The sequence below is a fragment of the Rhinopithecus roxellana genome, chromosome 14 (assembly GCF_007565055.1).
Source record: "Rhinopithecus roxellana isolate Shanxi Qingling chromosome 14, ASM756505v1, whole genome shotgun sequence".
Classification (NCBI taxonomy): domain Eukaryota; kingdom Metazoa; phylum Chordata; class Mammalia; order Primates; family Cercopithecidae; genus Rhinopithecus; species Rhinopithecus roxellana.
Genome location: NC_044562.1, coordinates 35298109 through 35320330, shown reverse-complemented (window position 1 = coordinate 35320330; position 22222 = coordinate 35298109). Strand labels below are relative to the sequence as shown.

The following is a 22222-nucleotide window of genomic DNA, read 5'->3' as shown; positions in this document are numbered from 1 at the left end:
ACCCATGCACTTCTCCATAAACACTTCTCTATAAATGCTACACTTTGTGGAGATGCTACCAGTAATGAGGCTGTGGCATTTTTTATTTTGTTTCTGAGAGTACCTCTTCTCTCTCACACCAACTGGATACTAAAGTACTAATGTAGCAATTAACATGCCCTGGTAAATAATTTTGAACATTTTCTAACTTAGAAAGAGGTTAGCATCCCCGTTCCCAGCAAAACTAATTTTTAAGTCACACCTTATATGCCGTGTAATAATCCAATATACTTTAAATGAAGTCGAACATGATTATAAATTTATATTCATTTTAGGAATTAGTTACGATACATGCTCAGCCTTGCAATCTTCTGAAAATGAGTTCAGGAGAACCTGAGAAACCTCATAATAAATTTGCTGACCCAAATCTGTTCTTGAAAAAACAAATTTTTGAAACACCTGAGCCATGGTGCTATTGAATTAATATTAGGTTCCAATATTATCATTTTCTGTATTTTATTAAACAAACTTTCAGAAATTACTAGAGTCTTTATAAATATTTCCAATTATCATTTTTACAGATTTGAATGATTTAAAGCTAAATATTTTTCTTTTTCTTTATGGACTTGGTTCTGTCTGGTTTTGTTTGGTTTCAGAAATAGAAAAGAATATTTACCCCCCTTTTCAGCTGTTGTGTAAAGACAAGAAGAAAAAAAAGTTATTTGTTTGATTCTTGGGAAAGTCACAAACAGCAATTGCCTATAGAGTGAGGTTGGAAGTGAAATCCATATGTAATGCCTCTGTCAGCAAAGACTTAGTAGAAAAGGGTTTATAATAAATATTCACATCTGCTGCTTTGGACACTCTAATCCATCCTAAGGATCTTTGCTGTGTCAGGCTTTGTTCTATATGAAGAAGCCCAGTAGTTATAAAGGTTTGCAAATAGGCTGTATTTATCATGGTTAGCTTTACTTTTATAACTTTTCTCTGTTTTAGAGGTATTCATGATGATTGGGGGTAAGATTTGTGATTAAATATTTCACTGTGACTTTTATGGTGATATCATTCTAGAATTCTTATTATAAAATGGGCCAATGCTGTTTTCACAATATATCACTTACCTAAAATCTGTCAAGAAGGCATCATTGATAACAATGCTATGCTGTCTGCGGAAAACATAATGGCTAAAAGCCCAGGCTCTGGACTCAAAGTGCTGTGATTAAATGCTAGCTCCTCCTATACCTAGGGTGTCATTGTGAGCAAGTTACTTTGCCTTTCCAAGCCTCTATTTCTTCACCTACATAGAGGAGTTAATACTATTTTCTTTATCATTAGATTATTGTAAGGATCATACAGAATTATCCATATCAAGCACTAAATATGGTATCTATCACATTAAAAGAGTTTGATAAATTTTAAATGTTATTACTGGAACAATAATATGCCTTCTAAGTATGATTAAATAATCCCATGGATAGTAGTAATGTCATACTTATTTACACTAAGTACTGAGCTTATGTAAACATAGCCTATTGTTTTACTTACCTCCAAGTCCCATGATAGTTTGTTACTGGACTTCCTTAATAAAAATATTAATTAAAATTGGATCCCTGATTTGTTTTCACTCTGAGGAAATAAGCCACTAAAAATAAATGGTACAAAAATTATGCAAATACCCTGTGCTGTATTTAGCCATGTTATGTAACAAAATTTATAAAAAGTTGAATTCTAAGCTAGAGTAAAAACTCCCAAGTCATTTTGAAATGGAAATATTTATTTCCACTTCAGCTTCAAAAAAATATTTGTTGAGTTCATGAGTATCACAATTTTTACGGCAGGAATGTATATTGAGTTGTAAGTAATGATTAACATAATTATTATAAATAAGTTTAAAGAAGAATACAAATTTTAAAATACAAATTATCCATACACAGATATGTTTTTCCATAAATTTGGAAGTTTTGTCTTTTAAAACTTTTTAACATATAATTTATTTGAAAAAGAAAGTTGCCCTGCATAGTTGCTTTCAATCTCATCTCCTCAAAATGCTTTATTCATCACAAATATAAAAGAATAGTAGGACATTTGATGAAATCTGCATATAAAGGACGTAGACAATTAGGCTCTATGTCCCAATTCGAAAATTTTGTAATCTAATTATTGATGTGTCTTAATTTTGACTCAACTTATTTCTTATACCTACAGGAGCTACTTCATATTTAATAACTGACCCCTAACACAGAATAATTGAAAAAAAAATAGAATGCTTCGTTGCTTATAAACTGTGGACACTTGAAATAAAACTTTGATTCATTCTCTCTCCTCTCTGTCTCCCTCAGGTCAAGTTTTAGCTCAGGCAAGTGGCAATGGTGTTATCCATTTGCTCGATCTTAAATCTGGGGAGATTCACAAATTGATGGGCCACGAAAGCGAGGCACACACGGTTGTGTTTTCTCACGACGGGGAGATTCTGTTTTCTGGAGGCTCTGACGGCACAGTTCGAACGTGGTCTTGACTGTCAGCACATCCCGCTGCAGAGGGCATTCCCTTTAAGGCTTGAAAATGCTTCCTGTAGTCCCAAACCAGCAAATAACTGGTTAAATGTGCCAGCAGGTAACATTTACAGTCTGCTTTAAAATATGCTTTGGACATATATTTTAGTGCGCATACTGTTACTAATAAAAAAAAAAAAACTTTATGCTCACCCATTTGTGTCGGAGTCTTTTTTCTGTCTCATTTTGATAAGAATTTAGAGACTCAGCATCTTTGCTAGGGGTTTTGAAAGAAACAGCTTTACAATGACGCCTAATGACAGACTAGATGAATTACAGGAGATTGATTTTTAATGTTAGAGAACAAACTGCAGGAAAACCTGGCTACTTTTTTTTTTTTTTTTTTTTTTTTTTTTTTTTTTTTTTTTAATCATTTCCAAGCTGCAGGAAGACCTGAAGTTTAATCATGCAACACCGGGGAAGTCTTTCTGCCACCAAAGGGTCAAATAGAATCGACAAGCATACGTTTTCACAGATTGTTTGACAATGATTATGCTTTATCTATTAATAATAATCGGGGACTGCAGATGGCTTAAATCTAAATGCAAGCCTCTTCTGGAACTTTCATCTCTGCAGTCCATCCAAGAATGCGTTAGGTGTAATTACAATTTTTTAGAAAAAAAAAAATTTAATTGTAATTTCAATGGAAATAAGTATCTCGCAAGTAGAATGTCTTTACCCCTCCTAATGCACGCATCCGCTGTATAAAGTGCGACTGCTTGTAGAGCACTCTAGCCTCGTCTAAAGCAGCTCGGGGATTTCGACAGAGCTGGGTTCAGAAGCCAGTTGTTGGCGCTGTCCGTGGTGCTGAGGAATTCCCGGCTGCCGGCAGAATGAGCTCCAAATCAGCAATCTGCAAACTGCTCTTACTGATGCAGAAACCCAGCTAAAGTTGCTCCTTTCCTTTACGTCCACAGTTAGTATTTTCCGGTGTGTAACAGGGGATTCAAGCAACATACTGTGGATGATGGTGACGGTATTGCCAGCGGAGTGGGCTTTAAGCTACAGCATGCCGTTGCTGTTTGTGATCCTCCGAGCCTAGCCAAATCACCTCTACTGCCGTAGCAAACACTGTGTAAGTGAACTCATGTGTGGAGGAGGCGTAATCAGCCGGGAAATTTCATAGAAGGATCTAAGAAAATGCTAAAAATAAGTTCAACATGATTCTGCTACTGGGGTCTGGATTTCTACAGGACCAGCATTGCTTCTTGCTTTGAATTCTGAAGACAGGTCCAAAGCAAATTTCTTATGTGTTTCTGCTGTGTTTCTTTCTGGAAGGGCGGGAGACTGCTTCTTTACTGTGTTTTGAAATGGGAGGTAGAAAGAATGGATTGCCTTTAATTCATGCCTAAAAATGTATTCTCTGGGTAATTAAAGAGGAACTGCTTTCTTAAAACATAGCTGACCTTTTAGTTCATTTTGGGCTGTGACCCCTACCACCACCATTAACCTCCAGAGTGATTAGGTAAGTGTATCTTATGACATGAGTTATGTTTGTTTTCTCAAAGAAATAGATGCAGTCATTTTAAATCATATATAGCAATATGGGGAGGGGGGAAAGTTAAGCTGGGAAGTGATTCTCAGTTTAGCAGTGTTTGCTTTCTTTATAAAAATCTTCAGGTAAACATTATATTTGATTTATCCCATGTTTCTTCTGTTAAATAAATAGTATCTTAAATTGTACTAGGGCAGCTCAATTATGAAGGCTTTTTTGAAAAATAGCCTAAGAACTTTGTTATATTGAAAATAAAATCTTGTTTTACCATGCAGATTTTAAGATATATTTCATATAATAAAAACATCTTTAATGTTTGTATAAAGTAGATATTACATTCCTATTTTTACCTCTAAGTTTACATTTACCATAACCCAACACATTAATGCCTACCTGTGGCTTACAAAGAGATCATTTTCTGTCTATGTCCCTTTGAAGCAGAATCATATGTGTATTTTATATGGCTCATCTTGCATGTGTTGACAGATATTGCTGGAATATTATAAGGAAGCACAGTAGCTTTCTTTTCCTCCAAGATAAACTTTCTAAATATATGATGTATAAATGCTTGCTTTAATTAGTAAATTATATTTATGCTTTTTCAGAAGCTTCTGTTATGTTTGTTATCTCTGTAGTAATTTGAGAGAAAAAAATGCTTTGTCAAAGGGAGCTTCCAGATTCCCAAGTAGAATTATAGGTTTGCATTTTCTTGTTCTGTCATGACTCATTATTTTTGACATATTTTATAAGAAATCATCAGCTTTATTACCTACCCAAAGGGAATTCTAATATCAGAGGATATCAGAGGAATTCTAATATCAGCTTTCTCTGGAAAGAGGGCATACTACCTTCCATTTTACTATTATAGAATTTGCATATCTACCTTAAAATGCAAATATAATAGTTTATGAAGTTTCCTAATGTCATCTTTATCTTAAGTTATCATCTGTATATGTTAGACTGAAAAGAGATGATTTATCATTGCTCTTAATATAATCTGAAAATAAACCAATGTATAACATTAATAACTGACCTGAAAATGTCCTATATACAATCTTAGTGATATTGGCATTAAGCCAATAGCATTTAAATAAACAAATGAGCTATTTGACAATACTTTTTCTTATTTATTACTCCCTAAACTCACAGTTTCCCCAGAGCTTCTGTGTGAGTTAGTTATTCTAAATATTTAAATAAGAGCCCACTCCCAACACTTCACATCAAGCACCAATACTAAGTGGAGTTTACAAGAGTCAGTGTCACAAAATTAGTAAGGCATATTTTCTATGAATGGCTAACACTTAATTACTGTTTTAAGCAACTTCCATAAACAATTTTATGCTGGCATCTTTGTGCAGATTGCATACATGTAAATATTTTTGACATTTCAAGAGTTATGTTTTCACGATCTCATAAATTGTATTTATATTATATTGAAATATTTAATTTAAACAAATTACATATATACTAGATTCAAGTTACTGTGAAATAAATTTATAGATAGATCTTTCCTGCCCACTAGGAGCTTACTTCCTATGTAAAATAATGTGGACAATAATACAAATAAATTTGTTTTTAACACATTATTTTAAGCACATGGAATTCTCTTGTATTATTTATTATTTCAAATTTTCTTAAACACCATGGAATAATTTTGTTGTTTTTGTTATCAACTATATTTCAAAAATCCAGATTCATGTTCACTGAAACAGGTAACTGATGTGGATACCACTGTTGTTCTTCAATTATGGGCATAAATAAGTAGGAAATCCTTTATAGCAGCTCCATCCTAAATATAATTTATATTCAACTGTTGGTTTATTCCCTTTCCTTTAGAATTAGATTTTTTCACACTAATCTCTTGAGTTGACACAGATAATTATAACATATGTTCCATCACTGACTAGTCCAGTTTAAAGAATAATAGAAAATGTGAGTTCAAATATTCTTGAGCTATTTATAAGTGACTCCTTGTAATCACCTTTTGGGGCTCAGTAAAACCATTTCTTTGCAATTTAGAAAAAGCCAGACCTTTGAAATTCAGAAGGAATATTCAAACTGAAGGTTCGTATATAAAATAATCCAAAAGGACAAATTTTAATGCATATATTGCAAAGTATCAACTCTCCAAACCTCACAATATGGCATAGATAGTTGCATCAACTTAGTCTATTTGAGGCCTTCGTGTCTTCAAATTGATCCCAAACAGTTTAAGAGCATGGGCTTAAATGAATCTATCTTCATTTTATATATGTCAAATTATTCTTTTTAAATATTTATTTTCAGCCTACCCCTCTTGTATTCCCATGGAAGGAGCTGAGTGTATTTAATATTAGGAGTACATCCAGAAGTCTTTGAAGAGGGGGATGGCTCTTCATATTCATGAAGCTTGCATACTTCTGTTGGTCATCCCTGGATTGGTCACCTCTGCTGCTATCAGCAATGAAGACTATCCTGCTGATGAAGGTGACCAGATCTCCAGTAATGACAATCTGATCTTTGATGACTATCGAGGGAAAGGGTGTGTCGATGACAGCGGCTTTGTATACAAGTTGGGAGAACGATTTTTCCCCGGGCATTCCAACTGTCCATGTGTCTGTGCTCTAGATGGACCTGTTTGCGACCAACCAGAATGCCCTAAAATTCACCCAAAGTGTACTAAAGTGGAACACAATGGATGCTGTCCTGAGTGCAAAGAAGTAAAAAACTTCTGTGAATATCACGGGAAAAATTACAAAATCTTGGAGGAATTTAAGGTATGCATTACCCTCCATATTTATTGAATATCAACTTTTCATACCACGTGCTTAGTATATTGCTACATTAAAGTCAGAGTTGGAAAAATGTACTTTTAAATTTCCCTTTAAATTACAGCAATTTGATTCTAATTACCATAAGTAGCACCATGGTCAACAAATGGCTAATTGATTTGCTGATCGTATTTGTTAAGTTTCACAATAACCTTTCTTTGTTTCCCAGAAGTATCTGGGGCATACCTAACACCTTTTATTTTTGCCCTTAAACATTTCTTCTCTGTTATTACAAAATATGTTTTCTGAGGGGAACAATTTTGTGTATAGTGTGTCTCCTAAATTAATTTTTAAATTGTGTCAGTTTTGTGTGTGTGTTGCTTATTAGCCTATATTTGAAGTCATTTAACAATATAGTCTAGAATCATTTGTTTATTGTGTGGAAAAGCTGCAGAGATACACTTCTTAGCTGTGGTCCTCATATCAAGAAAATGCATCGGGCCTACTTATTGTCAAGCAAGATCCCCGTTCTGTTCTCTGCTCACTGGATTTTTTGCTTACAGGATTCCACAGAGAACTGAATTTTTATCACAATCCAAGTAAAGAATAGTAAAAAAGACTGTAATTTTTTTCAGCCTACATGGTATTTTTTAGTTTTTCTTTTATGCTTGTGTCATATTTTCAAAGTAGCTTAGAGTTCATTTTTATCCCTTATTGGACTTTCTTTTCTCCAATGGGTAGTTTTAATTGGGATATCCTACAACCATGATCTGAACTCTGAAGGTATGAATATGTGAAAAATGTCCACCTTAAATGTAATGGTAGTTTGTGCCTGGAGTGTCTGTCATACTGGTGGCTTTATACAAAATGTTTCCATTTCATCTAACCAAGTTCTGTGACAAGTGCTCAGAACCTTAGAGGTAAAAGTAGATATAGCTAGTTTTCAGTGTGGGTGTTTATGTATGAGAGAAGACATTTCCATTACTAACACTGACCCAACTTCTCTCACCACAAGAGTCAAATGGTGCCAGAAATTAGTATGTAGAAAAAAGGTCTCAACTGATCATCATTAGCGTAATCTGTGTATTCATAGTTAATTGTATTTGGTTCATTATTAACCAGGAATGAACCAGGTTATGTGTTCAAGCCAGTTCTGATTTACCCAAGAATACCCAGTCATAGAAAATAGATTCCTTAGGACAAAAGGGAAATTTTAATTATGACATTCAACTTTCTAAGATGTGTTATTCTCAACTTTTGTCTTTCATTATTTTATTGCACAAAATTAAGAAGTAAAAACATGAGAGTCTAGTAAAAGTATCATTGTTGATACCAAATAATAGTTGAGAGTATAGTACATTTATTAATGGTTTTATATCTCTAAAATATTGTATATACTTTGACATTACCTATTTTTAATTTCATCTTAATGGAAGTAAGTAGAAGTACTCAACACATTTGATTCTAGGCATGGTTCTATAGTCATATCACCCTTTTCTAACATGTGTTTATATCTAGAGTAGAATACAAAAAGGTATTGTAGGAACAGCATTTCATAACTAGCACAAATAAAAATATAAGTTTCTGAGATTTATATAATTTGGTAATCCATATTTAATGAAGAAAAAAGATTGTCTAATTAACTATTTAAAATGCTATCGTTTTCCCTCTATTTATTAGATTTCACTACAATGGTATAGCTATGTTACCATGTCAAACAATATAGAGATATTTAAAGAAAAAATTAATAATTTCTGTACCCCTTCTAGTTATAACCCTACTATAATCTAATTAATCCCTACTACTTCTTTCCTAATGTATGATCCATTAATATGCACAGCTTTTTCACCTTGCTTTTTGTGTCATAAAAATTTTGATGTGATTTTTAAAATAATAGATATCACTTTTTTTAACAAGAATTTTGAGTCATAAAGAGTTTTAGAGACTATATAGGGCAAATGTACAAGAATGAGAAACTGAGACCAGTTTTGGATAAATTACGTATCCAAAACTGTCAAGTTATTTACCTTAATTCTAAATGCTGCCATTCAAACAATACTATATGATCTCTCAAAGCACTTTGTCACTAAGGTCAGATAGACCTGAATTTGAATCCTGAATTCATCACTTGGATATAAATTTTTGAATGGAGTTCTTAAACTTTTTGATCCACAGTGGTATTGACTATAAAATAGCCATTGTAATAATCACTTCCCTTGGAAGGAGAGGTTGGAAATTCTTAATGACATATAATTTCTCTAAAGTCACTAACCTTGTGATGACGGGTACACAATAGGTATTAAATAAATGGTTGTCCCCTCCTTCTTAACTCTAATATCCAGGGATTTATTCTAAATTCTAAATTCCTCTATGGCTTTTCCTACATTTTATAATGAAAGTTTAACTTTAAAAGACTTTCAAATGAAGAATTCTAATACCTTTTTAAAATGCTCTACTTATCCATATGAACCATATAACTCTAAGTAAATATTAGCCATAATCTGTCACCTTGATTCTCTTCCAACTCAGCTTGCAAGGAACAAGTCATTAATTATTAAAGATGCATAAAACTTTCATATAATAATGCTGATATGTTAATTAGGGAGGTTGTGTTATGAGATTTTACATTTAATATATTCATCCAACAAGCATTTATCAGACTGTTCAGTAGATAAGATACTATAGATGTACTTACATTTTAAAGTAGGATATCCAGAAACCAAAATCTCTGCTCACAAGAAAGACATGATCGATGTGAAGAGAGAAGGGGAAAAAGCAGGTAAAAAGTTAAGTATATGATTATAAAATCCCATTGTAACTCCTAAGAGATTGTGATGTCAGAAGCTTATCAACACAGTATGAGGCTAGGTTAAGCAAGAGACTTGTCTTCAGGATGCTCACCCTATACACCTTGTAGAGTTGCCTGTTCTTCAAGAAGTACTTGAAATTGATCTGGGGAGACTGAAACTCCAAGGAGGAACTGCTAGAGCAAATTCAGAGACTGGGATGAATACAATGTGCAAAGAGGACGGAGATGGGTATAATTGGAAGCTAGCTATGACTAAAAGGCTATCCTAGTAAGAGGTAACTTCAGATATGTGTCGGTGGACAGTGGATGGAAGGGCCTTGAATGCTGGGCCAAAATATTTAGAATCATCTGAAGAATAACATGAAATAAAGTGCAGATTGTTCTCCACATAGATGACCTAGTTATACATAAATAAAAACGAATGTCCTATATCCAAGCACAGAATTGAATAGAAGTAAAGGGAAATCAATAGTGGAGGAAGGAAGTCTGTTGCAGAAAAAAAGAGAATGAGGTGCATAAGGACAAAGACATTCAGGACAGTTTTCAGGATAAAATCTAATTTCCCTACTGTAGCCTAGATTCTACTCATCAACCTCTCCAAATCCCTCAAACTCTTGGTGACTTTTCTTCCCTGTGTGTTTGCACTGCTGTTCCACAGTGTGGAACACTTTTTCAATGTTGCTCCCTGTTTAAATCCTACTGGACCACTTCAAGGCTCCATTTAAATCTCACCTCAACTGGAAACCCCTCTCTGTCTGTCCTACCTCTTATCTCCCACACTGTATCACTCCTTCCATATGTTCCCACGGCCTGCTGCACACCATCATTACAAGAACAGTAGCTGTTGTCTGATACTGTAAAGAGCTTTATGTATATTATAACACATTTTATAACACTGTGAGAATTATACTTTTATTAGCACTGTTTTACAGATAAGAAAACTGAAGCAGCAGAGTGTAAGTAACTTGTCCAAGACCATACAGCTGGAAAGAGGAAAAAGTAGGACTCCAAGCCAGGCAGCTTGGCTGCAGAATCTAAGCTCCTTACCACTTCTACTGTTCTATCCCACAGCAATAATGTAATACATCACACTGCAATCATATTAAATCATATGAAATATAATGTGAAATAATATCATGTGAAACCACCTGTCTCTTCCATTAGTCATTGAACCCTTTGAGGCTAGGGACACTGTTTTCTTTTATCTTTTCCCTTCTATTCCCAACACCATATGAGCTATGTAACAGTCATTCAATACATTTTTTGATGAGTAGCATACCAGGTCAAATTGTAATCAAACTTACAGGATAAAGAACTTAGAATTTCTTTAGAATGATTTAGTTTCTGTTTATGTGTTGATAACTTCATTTTAATTAAAGAAGCACTGAAAGTTGAGATGAAAAATACTCTTTGGGCAGTTAAAATGGCACACATTGTTCTCTTATGATAAGAGTGCCTATTTTCATCCTGCCTTTACTTTCTTCCTCGCTTGACCCCTTCCTCACCAACGGTTGTCTTGGATTCTGTCTCCATCCCAGTATCGCAATGACTACCCAGTGTTTTAGCTGTATTGTCTCACCCAGTGCAGTTGCAAATCATAGGTCACATTTCAGTATTTTCTGATCACCAAATTCAAATGTAAATTGATCCACATGTGTCACCTGATAGGAAAACTAATGTCATTTATAAAGGTTGTGGAGTTTTTATTTCATTTACTGATGCAAGCTTTGAAAATGAATTTCTCTCTACTCTTTTTGAAAACTCTAAATTCTCCAGTGTTCTGGTAATATTGTATTAAGATAAAGGTCACTGTATAGTAGGTTCTCTCATCTTTCTTTTATGTGCACCCAGGCGATATGACACTGGAACCTACTTTTTGAGAAATAAAGCATATCAATAATAAATTATAATAGCAGTTTCTACCAGAAAAAGTTCATTGGAAATGTAGGCTTACCTATCTTATGCTGAGTTTCTCAAAGCAAGAATTTATTTTGCTCAGTATTTTTATAACTCTGATTCTGCTAGAATTAGCCTTTTTGACTATTTCCTTATACTTTAGAACTTGTACTGATTTAGTTATAGGTCATACACTGAAGGTTATACTACATGCAGCTGAAAGAAATCTCTCAGCTTTTGCATAGCTTGTTTTATTTTAAAGTGATTTTCCGCAGTCAATTCCCAGTGTCCCTAATTCAGGATTTGGATTTACCCAAGACCAGCTCTTCCCTGCTGACACTGACCTTTGTGTTTTTCCCACTATGGGCCAAAGACAGTGAACCAGGTCTCTGAATTGTATATTTGAAAGGTGCAGTGTGAATATTTTTTGAAGTCGAACATCTTATGGGTTTGTTGTTGCTTTTATAAAAATGAGCATGTTTTCATGACGCCAAGTTTTTGCCCTAAATTTTATACTTAATATTTAAATCTCAAGAGACTAAAAGGGGACCAGCCTGGCCAACATGGTGAAACCCTGTCTCTACTAAAAATACAAAAATTAGCTGGGCATGTTGGCAGGCATCTGTAGTCTCAGCTACATGGGAGGCTGAGGCAGGAGAATTGCTTGAACCCGGGAGGCAGAGGCTGCAGTGAGCACAGATCACGCCACTGCACTCCAGCCTCGGCAACAGAAGGAGACTCCGTTTCAAAAAAAAAAAAGAAAAAGAAAAAAAAGAAAATTAAGCAGTGGGATTATTTTTCCAAATCATTACACTCATAAAAAATGTTGATGCCAATATGGATTTAGAATTGATTTGCCCTTTAATGGGTATATTCACAGAGATAAAATTTTCAACCTTCTCATTAATAGGTGCTACATCATTAATGGCCAATATTGTAAAATTAAATCTGTAAAAATGTTTGAGTGGGGAGAATTTTGGAATTCAGATTTGGAAGAGTCATTTGATGTCTAGTTGTTTTTTTAATATGGAGAAGAAAATGGAAGGCAACATGTTCTAGGAGCTGAGGACCAGATTTATGAAAGAACAGGGAAAACCAGAGGCTGTAGAGATATCTCATTTGAGGGGACTAACAGGTAGGTAACACTTCGCACAGCACAATTCACTTCCCCCTACCCACTTACCCACCTGCCATTTCTGTCTATGAAAAGCACAGGAACTAAGTCAGATGTTTACACAAGGCAAAGGAGTACAAAAAGCATATTTTTGAAGTATGAAGCCTGTATTTGTTTTAATAACAGAGAAATCAGTGGATTGTGAGAATATAGGTGCAGTTTTTAAAGAATTTTATAAAAAAGAGAGTTTTCACTTCTCAACAAATGGGTAGTCGAGTCACCAGTGGCATTTTTAAGATACTATCCCAAGAAAGAACTAGAAAGCATCATGATTTTATGCGGCAAAGATAATTGGGGATCTTTGTAAAGAGGTTGAGAAGATTAATTCCATAATTATTGGCTCTACAAAAATGCAGTTTCTGTTTTGCAGAGCATGTTGTAGGCTTTTAACATTAAAATGGCTTTGAGTGAGTTAAAAGGAATGCCTTCCGCTTTCAAGTTGCTACAAAATAACAGTGATTGAGACCTTACTGTTGCTTATCTGAGGCTCAGCCTCAGCATGCAGAATGAGTGGGTTCAAAGTCGATATTCTCAAAGAGGGATTCCCATCTTTGTAAGTAACCGGGGAACCTTTAGTTAATTTTTATACTCTCTGAGTGATTTCATTTCAGAGATTAGAAGTCAATTTCATTTTAAAAATTTATAATGTTCATTGCACACTTTGTGCACTCACAAAAGTACACAAAGTTTTTTGCACTCACAGAAGTACATGACAGCTAGGAAAAAAATCAAATTTTAAAAATAATGTATTTTTTTTAAATTCCATTGATAATTGAATGTTATCCTTTTCATATTAAGTACTTTCTAAAATAGAGTAGAATTATAATAAATGGCTTCCACATTAATTCCCAAAGGAGTGAATTAGCTCATTTACAGTCAGAATTACAGTCTCTTACTTTACATTTTAAGAGAATTGATGGTCAGCTAGCCCTTTCACTAGTTATACATAGGAGCAGTTTTTCATACTTACTTACCAATATTTATTGCTGTCCTTCATATTGGAAGATGCCGCTGTTAATGGTGATAACCGTGTGACAAGCATGACTACCGAGATTTGTGACTGGGCTTCTGCGCCCTGTGCACATTGGGAGATCGGCGTTGATTTGCAGCCACATCTGAGATTTGCGGAGCTTGTCACTGTTAGTGACTACCCCAGACTTGAGGTCAGTCATCAGTAGTTTACAGACATGATTGCCCATTCCTTACTGACTCACCAATATTGAGAGAAGATGAAGCTGAAAAAAAGAATGACCTGGTAGTCTCCCTTCCAAATTTTAACTCCACCTGTACAAGGTTTTGGATATGTTAAAAAAAATCGCCTATTCTTAATTGTTTTTTCTCACCAAAAGATAGAATTGGTTAATAGGGTGATATGAACAAGCATAATTTTTTTTTTCTATTTCCTACATCTTATTTCATAACACAGGCCTACATATCTTTGGCAAATTTTGCAGATTAATTTATAATCTCTATAATCTAGATTTTAATTGCTCCATACACACATTAATTTGGGTGTGTGTGTGTGTGTTAAACTGGAGGGAGCAAGAGTGTTCTTTCTTTAAGAAAATCTTATTTTAAGATTATTTAAATCTTTTGTTCCTACTTCTTAATCACCATGAACATATCTTCACTTTGTTTTGTTATGCTGCATCTCGATTTATACATCAGGCAGTGTGTTTTATGAAGGACAGCACAAGAAAAACCTATCGGTGTATTTTTTCGTTGTCTTTTAGGGAAGCGTTTGAAACAAATAACTAAGAGGAGAGTTGAAGTGATCAATGTCTTTGCTTTCTCAAACAATAGGCATTATTAATTGAGAACTGGCTTATTTTAGAGTCTATACTTTGGGTTTTATTATCACTACTGATTAGCATCAGTAATTTCAGTCTAACACACTTTCATTGTTGATTTCCTTGCTTCTAGCCTGCTGTAAAGCATATCACAATAAAGCCATCTTTGCAAAGATTTAATGACATCATGGAAAGAGTGAATAAAGTACTAAAGTGACAAGAAAGATCATTCAGTTCTTGAAAAAGTTTTCAGATGACATTATTCTATGGCTGCATAAAGTTGTCTGCAGTGTATAAACATGCACTGAACACAACTCTTAATTTTCCCGTTATGTCACATAACCATGAACAAAACTTGATATACTTTTATTCTATCTATAGAATTGATACAATAATGAGACCATATATGTCTTATGAAGGATATGTAGTATTGAAGATTTGAAGATTATAGTATTACATATCAATTTATAACAATTACCACTGCTCAAAAGGTTTTTTTTTAATTAAACATTATTGGGTTGGGATTTTGAGTAATTTTTGTTTTAGTATTTACTACCATTGTTACATCTTGGTTTGGGATTTTATTTCTAGTATCTGCGTTTATATAAATTTTTCTGTTTGTAAAAAGGCAGGCATTATGGTTTCTTTTTCATAGTCTAGGTCCTTTCTACTTTTGAGCACTGACCATAGAATTTTAGATCTGAAATAGCACTTTGAAATTATTTTATCTAACTCCCTTATTTTAGAGGTGATAAAAGAAAGACTAACAGAAACTTCGTGATAACACCATAATGGCACAGCTCATTATTTGCAAAGGCAATATTAATATATCACTTTCCTGTGATCTTTTTTCTATATTTTACTACCTTCAGGTTTAACAGAAAAATGCCAGCACATTGCATCTTCTTTTCCAATAAATATGTTGGATGCAATGATTTGTCTCAGCCAATTGTCTATAGAAATGTGATATGAGGACCTATCACCATGACAACAGAGTTACAAGTAGACAAGAACAATAAAATATTGGCATATCAGAAATCAGTCTTTGATACAGACTGAGTACAATTTGTGAAACTAGCCTAAATTTCCAAAGGCTGTAATAAAAATGGGGCCCATTGTCTAAAACAGAAAAATTATGTAATTTAACCAAATAATATAGGCCAAAATAAAATTAAAATATATTACATTAAACATTACCTATTTATTTTCACTGAGACTACTTTGTACTTGGATGTAAGAAAGGAGCAAAATTAGCTGTGCTTACTCATGTATTTTGATGGTTTTAGAAAATGAAGACCCATTTTTTTTTTCACTTAGCAAACTCTCACCTCTCACTAGATGGCAGGAATGGAGTATGCAAAATAGATGGCATATGCAGAAATCTCTAATTCTGTGGCATTAGAACAACAACAACAAAAATCTCTAAACTGACCGATGATCAATATCATCTAAGGAAGGAATGTTGCAGAAATTCAGATTCCTTCACCTTTCCATCTTAAATTCCAATTTAAATCATTTAAATCTATGTTATTCTAAAGGTTCTGAGATTATTATAATTCTCAGCAGGGTTTGGGAATCACTGGTATAATTCAGCCTTTTCTAGGTTGTTTTCTAAGGAATACTAGAATCTTGTTTTCTAAGGAATACTAGATTCTTCATAAGGATTTCAATGATTTTTCATGGTCAAATAAATTTGAGAAGTGATGCATCCTTTAACCTCTCTTGGAAATGAGCAGTACACGTTAGTATACTGAGACCACTTGAGCATATTGGAAAGTAGGTTTGTTTGAGAGTTAGTCTGTAGAGTTCAACAGCTGAGAACTCAAAAGTGTGGTGAAAACTGGATTTTAAAGCAGACCCTACCACTTACCAGCCAACTGACCTAGGACATACTACTTTACCTCTTTATGTCTCCATGTACACATCTATAAAAGAGAGATCATAGTAGATAGTACTTGGCATATACCACGTGATTTATAAAAACTACCTGACATTTTTACTACTATTACTATTAATACTAAACTATATTTAATCCAGAATTTCACAAATTTATGTGACAGTAGAACACTTTTTTTTTCCTCAGAACATTTATTAACATCTTAAAGTTCACAAAAGTTCAGTGAAACACAGTTTAAGAAATATTTTGCTAATGATTCAAGATAGGATAATTCCTTTATTTGATTTTTATGGGCAGTTAATGATGAAAATCTATTTTTTTCTCAGCTTATCTTTTAGTATATTTTTTTTTAGTTCCCAAAATTGTATTTAATGTGATTATTTATGGAAATTTATTAATTTGTGTTACAGAAAACAAGTTAGTTGAAAATGACTTTTTAAAAAATAGTGGTAATATCAATTACAAATAATGGATTATCTAAGACAAGGGTCAACACACTATGCTCCATGAGCCAGATCCAGTTCACAATCCACTTTGTTAATAAAGCTTTATTAAAACACAACCATGCTAATTCAGTTACATATTGTTTATGGTTGCTTTTAGAATGTTCCAGATACTGTATGACCCACAAAATCTAAAACATTTACTATTTGGCCTTCTATAGAAAAGGTTTTGCTGATCCTTGCCTAAGCTATAATCAGATATTCTTCCCTTTCTACTTCTGTCAAACTGTGCTGTCACCAAATCCTTCTAACTTGCACTCTTGAAGGTTACAGTCATTTGGGTACTGGTGGTTATCAGTTCTCTTTCGGCAGTGCGTGGTCTCAGGGATCTCTTCTCACACAAGTAAATTTCAAAAAGCCTGTAGATTTGCCTATTTTAAATGTATACATACTTAACAGCAGGCATGTTAAGTCCTATTTCTCTGCATTCCTGACTCAGAAGAGTATAGCTTTGCTCTTTGCATTGATGTGGTATAACTTAATAATTTTCCATTTTCTGAAAATTCTCAAATAAAACAGATAAAGATTAATTTTTTATCTTTTTTATATCCCATGTGTTCTCTTTTGATAAGCCAAAAAGTTGTCTTTACTATAATAGATATACTCAGGATTATATTAAGTGAAAACATGTATACATTATTTCTGCTTACTTAGGTACTTAGTCTATTACTACATTTTTAAAATCAGCTTACCTAGACAATCCATAGTTTGATCCCATTAAATAAATATCCCTTTCATATAGAGAAGTGGTAGATCTTGTGGGCTGTACCAAAATACGGAAGACAGAAATCTGACCCTCAAGGTGCTCCTAGTCTATCTAAAGGAATAATACAGGTACCATAGATGACAAGTGGCTTGTGATGACTGCTCTAGGAACTCAAATGAAGAAGGAGTTCAGACTGGGCATGGTGGCTCACCCCTGTAAAACCAGCACTTTGGGAGGCTGAGGCAAGCAGATCACCTGAGGTCAAGAGTTTAAGACCAGCCTGGCCAACATGGTGAAACCCCGTCTCTACTAAAAATACAAAGATTAGCCTGGCATGATGGTGGGTGCCTATAGTCCCAGCTACTTGGCAGGCTGAGGCAGGAGAATCACTTGAACCCCGGAGGCAGAAGTTTCAGTGAGCCGAGTTCCAGCCATTGCACTCCAGCCTGGTTGACAGAGCAAGACTTTCTCTCAAAAAAAAAAAAAAAAAAAAATTCAAAAAAATGCAAACATAAAGGTAAAGCTTAGAGAAACGGTGTCAACCTGAGTGACAAGAGCATAGGGTACAGAGAGTTAGAGAGAAATAAGAGTGAGGCGGAAGCACAGGACCAGTTCACAGCATGAATGCTAGGCTAAGGAGCTTGGGTCAAAGTCTGAACTGAGTAGACAGCCACCAAAGGGCTTAGATCAAAGAAGCAACAAAACTAGATTTGTGCCTGAAACCAATACCAATAATAGTTGGCAATTTCATTAAGTATGTTGCACATGCATTTCCTTATTAAATTACTGAATCCTAAAATATTTTCACTCCCATTTCACAAATGAGAAAACTGAGATTCAGAGAAATTTGTGCTTTTGTCTTTGTCTTATAAATGGAGATTATCAAACTTGACAGATCAAGAAAGGTCTTCTAACTCTAACTCTGGTGTTTTCTCTCGTATCTTATCAGCTTTGATTAATTCACTATGAACATTATGCAAGTAATGTGGTAGAGATACTGTAGTTTTCATTTTGGGTGTATATATTTCCTATATTGTTGAATGTGTTCAATTATAAGTCTATTTCATGTTTAGTCCCCTCTTTTTCACAGAAATGTGGCACATTGCTAACATAAGGAAAATTCTTTTCCTGCTCCAGATTTATAGGGCTTGATTGGTTTCATTTTAAAAAGCTCCCACTGTCAAAAGAAGTATGCTTCCAAGGCACATTCCTATCCATTTAAAAAACAAACTGCATTCTGAATGCAGTGAGGATTGGCCAGGATTATTTTTGCCAATTTAGAGATTAAAAACACAATTCTAAATCAGTGAAATACAAATTTTTAAAAAAGAAAATACAAAACTTGTTAATGATTCCTGCAGTCTTAGAAATGCAGACTTCTGCCATTGTAAAAACTCATGATGATTACCAAATGAACACATGTTTTATAGTGAGAGAAGAGCTACAGCTCTCTAATACTTCACTTACTTTCACTGCATGTTAGCTTTATTGCTCTCTCCTAAATATGACAGAGAAAAAAATAAAATTGTTCAGTGTAACTTTAATTTTCCCCCAACATTCAAAATAAAATCCTGCTAAAATTGCAAACCTTTGACTGCTGAGATGTAGAAAGCTTCATTAGAGACAAAAAAGGAGAATCAGAGAATTTTTCTTTTGTTAATGAGACTCTAGGACATTCACATTGAAACTAAAAGATACTTAAATCAAGACTCCAAAATCTGTGAGCTAAAGTTACCCTGTTAAAAATCTGTTTTTGGCAAGATTCTGATTAAAGATTGAAGTTTCATCTCTGTAAATAAGAATCTAATTAACTATCTAAAAATACTGTCCAATGCCATTCTCAATCGAACCACAATTTGAGTGCAAACATTGCTGTGTTTTAGAGATGTAACACAGATTGCTTTCAAAACTCTGAAAGATGTACAATTGTCCCTAGGTGTCTGCAGAGGATTGGCTCCAAATCCTCTCCAATACCAAAATCTGCAAATACTCTGTAAAACTGTAAGATACAAATTTCTTACATAAAATGGATTAGTATTTGCATATAGCCTATGCACATTCTCCCATACACTTTAAACTATTTCTAGATTACTTATAATTTCAAATACAACGTAAATGCTATGTGGTAGTTTGTTATACTGTATTGTTTAGTAATAATGGTAAGAAAAATAGTCTGTAAATGTTTAGTACAGACAACCATCCATTTCCTCTCCAGTACAGTATTTTTGATTCACAGTGGGTTGAATTCATGCATATGAAACCCACGGATATGAAGGGCTGACTGTATCTTTTATAAATTCAACATTTCAAATAATTCATAATGAATATCATTATGCCATAATTTTATAAAAACAAGTTATAACTAATATGCTCCCTTGAGGAATACACAGCCATTGCAAATGGACAAAGAGTGGGGAAGGAAACTCTGTTGAAGTTGAAAGCTATGATGGCAATCATAGTCATGTAATCAGTGCCTCATCATTTACATGCGCTTTCACATATTATATAATTTAGTCTCAAAACAATCCAATGAGAAAACTAGAGTACTCTTAATATTATATTATTAACTCTATCTTGCAAATGAAAAACCCAGGCTCAAGAGGTTTAAGTAACCTGTCCAAGGTAGAAGAGCAAGTAGCATCTCATGCCAGGATTTCAACTACAAATGTGCTTATTTCACGTTATCATATAGCCAAGTTCCACTGGGTGATAGCACTAACAATTTTTATATGTAGTTACAAAATTATCCCTGCTTCTGCCATACCTTGTCCCAAAGTTATACACTAAAGCAGAGAGGTTTATCAAGAAAGTACTCAGTCAAGATTTTTTAAATTAAAATATGCTTTCATGTTACTGCCTATAAGCCATCTCAATATATTTTTGTGGAGTGAGGTAAGCTATGAACTAAGCATCCAATAATGAACTATCAAATTCAGTAGGAAATTACTGTTTGGACTTTAAAAATTAGAAATATATTTCAATACCAGCAGTTATAAAGTACTTACTATTATTACATTTTAATTACTCTTTCTTCATAACCTGTCAAAGTATGACATCAGCAAATAGTAAATGAAGAAAAAAGTTCAATTTTTAGAAAATCTTTGCACAGAGACAGTGGCAAAAAAAAAAAGGGGGGGGGGCAGTTCCTGAGAAATAATCTGGTGGGCACTTCCAATACAAATGGGTTGGTTGTTCCAGGGTGATAACTCCCATCCCTTAGACCCTAAAAGGCCTTGAATTCAGTGTCATCCACACACTTTTAGCAGGCTGTTATGGCTCTTTCTCTTTTCTGTTATCACTTCCTTTCAGTGTTTTCTGAAGAATAGGCCAGGTCGTATTCATCTCCTATGATTCTTTCAGGCTGTAGAATTCTCACAGTGATGTACTCTTCCCCAACCATATGTGACCTTGCTTTATTGTTCTTGTAGGTGACTGATTCTTTGTCTGATATCAAAAATCTCTCCTTTCCAGTGTCAAGAGAAAAGTTTTGAAGTTATACAGTTGCTTTTTTCCTGTTGCATAAATGGGTGATAAATGTAGCACCTTCAGCAGGAAAATACATGGGTTCTGATGACAGTACTCAGTTGCATTGTCAAGAATGTTTTTTGTACCAAAGCCAACTGTCAATCCAGCTTGTCAGTGAAGGACTAAGGACTGCTGCTTTTCCAGAGTATTTCACAAGTATAGGTGTGATCATCAAAACCTTGATTTTATATTAAATCCTCAAGTTTTTGTCTGTATGTTTTGGCCCTCCTTTGATGATCATAAAGGCAGCTAAATTATCTTTTTACTCTCTTAAATATACCCTGGTATTTCCTTGATAAGTATACTGTTCCTACTTAAAAAAAAAATAAAAATTTGATTGTAAATAAAGAGATATTGTTGCTTACCTTCTCCTTACCTACATTTTTTAAAAATTTACATTTATATGTTTTCTTCATATTTCGGAAAAAGCTGCATTTTATTGTCATGAGACACCTTGAAAATGTTGAGGAAAAATATTGGTTCTTCACACCATCAGTTTGTTGGTATACGCAGAATAAAATTATGGGTTACCTGCCTTTAAATAGATACTAAAGTTTATTTTTAAAACTTTATTTAGGAAAAAAAATTATTTCATTATTTATTATTATTTTTCTTTTGAAACAGAGTCTCACTGTGTTGTCCAGGCTGGAGTGCAATGGTGCAATCTTGGCTCACTGCAACCTCTGCCTCCTGGGTTCAAGCAATTCTACTGCCTCAGCCTCCCAAGTAGCTGGGACTACAGTCACCTGCCACCATGCCTAGCTAATTTTTGTATTTTTAGTACAGGTGAGATTTCACCATGTTGGCCAGGCTGGTCTCGAACTCCTGACCTCGGGTGATCCACCCACCTCAGCCTCCCAAAGTGCTGGAATTACAAGCGTGAGCCACCGTGCCTGGCCAGGAAGAAAATACTTTTAGGGAAAAAAAACTAGAACATTGATAAAATGTCACTGTTGTGTAGCAACAATGACAAAATTTCAAGAATGAGTAAACTTTTTTTTACTTGATAATTAATAATTACAATTGGGTACTTCATCAATGTTTTCCAATCTTCTTATATTTTACTTTAGCTCAGAGAGCATGCAAATAAAAAGAGAAAGATTAAACCCAGTGGTTAGTTTTTCTACTGTAACAGTACCATCAGTT

The 22222-nt window shown here is 34.1% G+C and overlaps 2 protein-coding genes across 4 annotated transcripts in view; both read left to right on the top strand.

Moving 5' to 3' along the window:
• LOC104669232 (sperm-associated antigen 16 protein) overlaps positions 1–2683 on the top strand; it is a 677326-nt gene extending 674643 nt beyond the window's left edge. Inside the window, exon 7 of the mRNA XM_010372153.2 lies at positions 2319–2683. Within this exon, the coding sequence (XP_010370455.1) occupies positions 2319–2494 (176 nt within the window). The 3' untranslated portion in view covers positions 2495–2683. The remainder of the gene's footprint in view (positions 1–2318) is intronic.
• A 581-nt stretch (positions 2684–3264) lies between these two features.
• The window catches only part of VWC2L (von Willebrand factor C domain containing 2 like), a 169473-nt gene continuing 150515 nt past the window's right edge, over positions 3265–22222 (top strand). For all 3 annotated transcript variants that reach the window (XR_004053231.1, XM_030916777.1, XM_010372154.2), the window contains exons 1-2: positions 3265–3996; positions 6313–6782. Coding sequence is in view for 2 of the 3 variants with exons in the window: in XM_030916777.1 (XP_030772637.1) it covers positions 6393–6782 (390 nt within the window). In the remaining variant the exon portion in view is untranslated. The remainder of the gene's footprint in view (positions 3997–6312; positions 6783–22222) is intronic.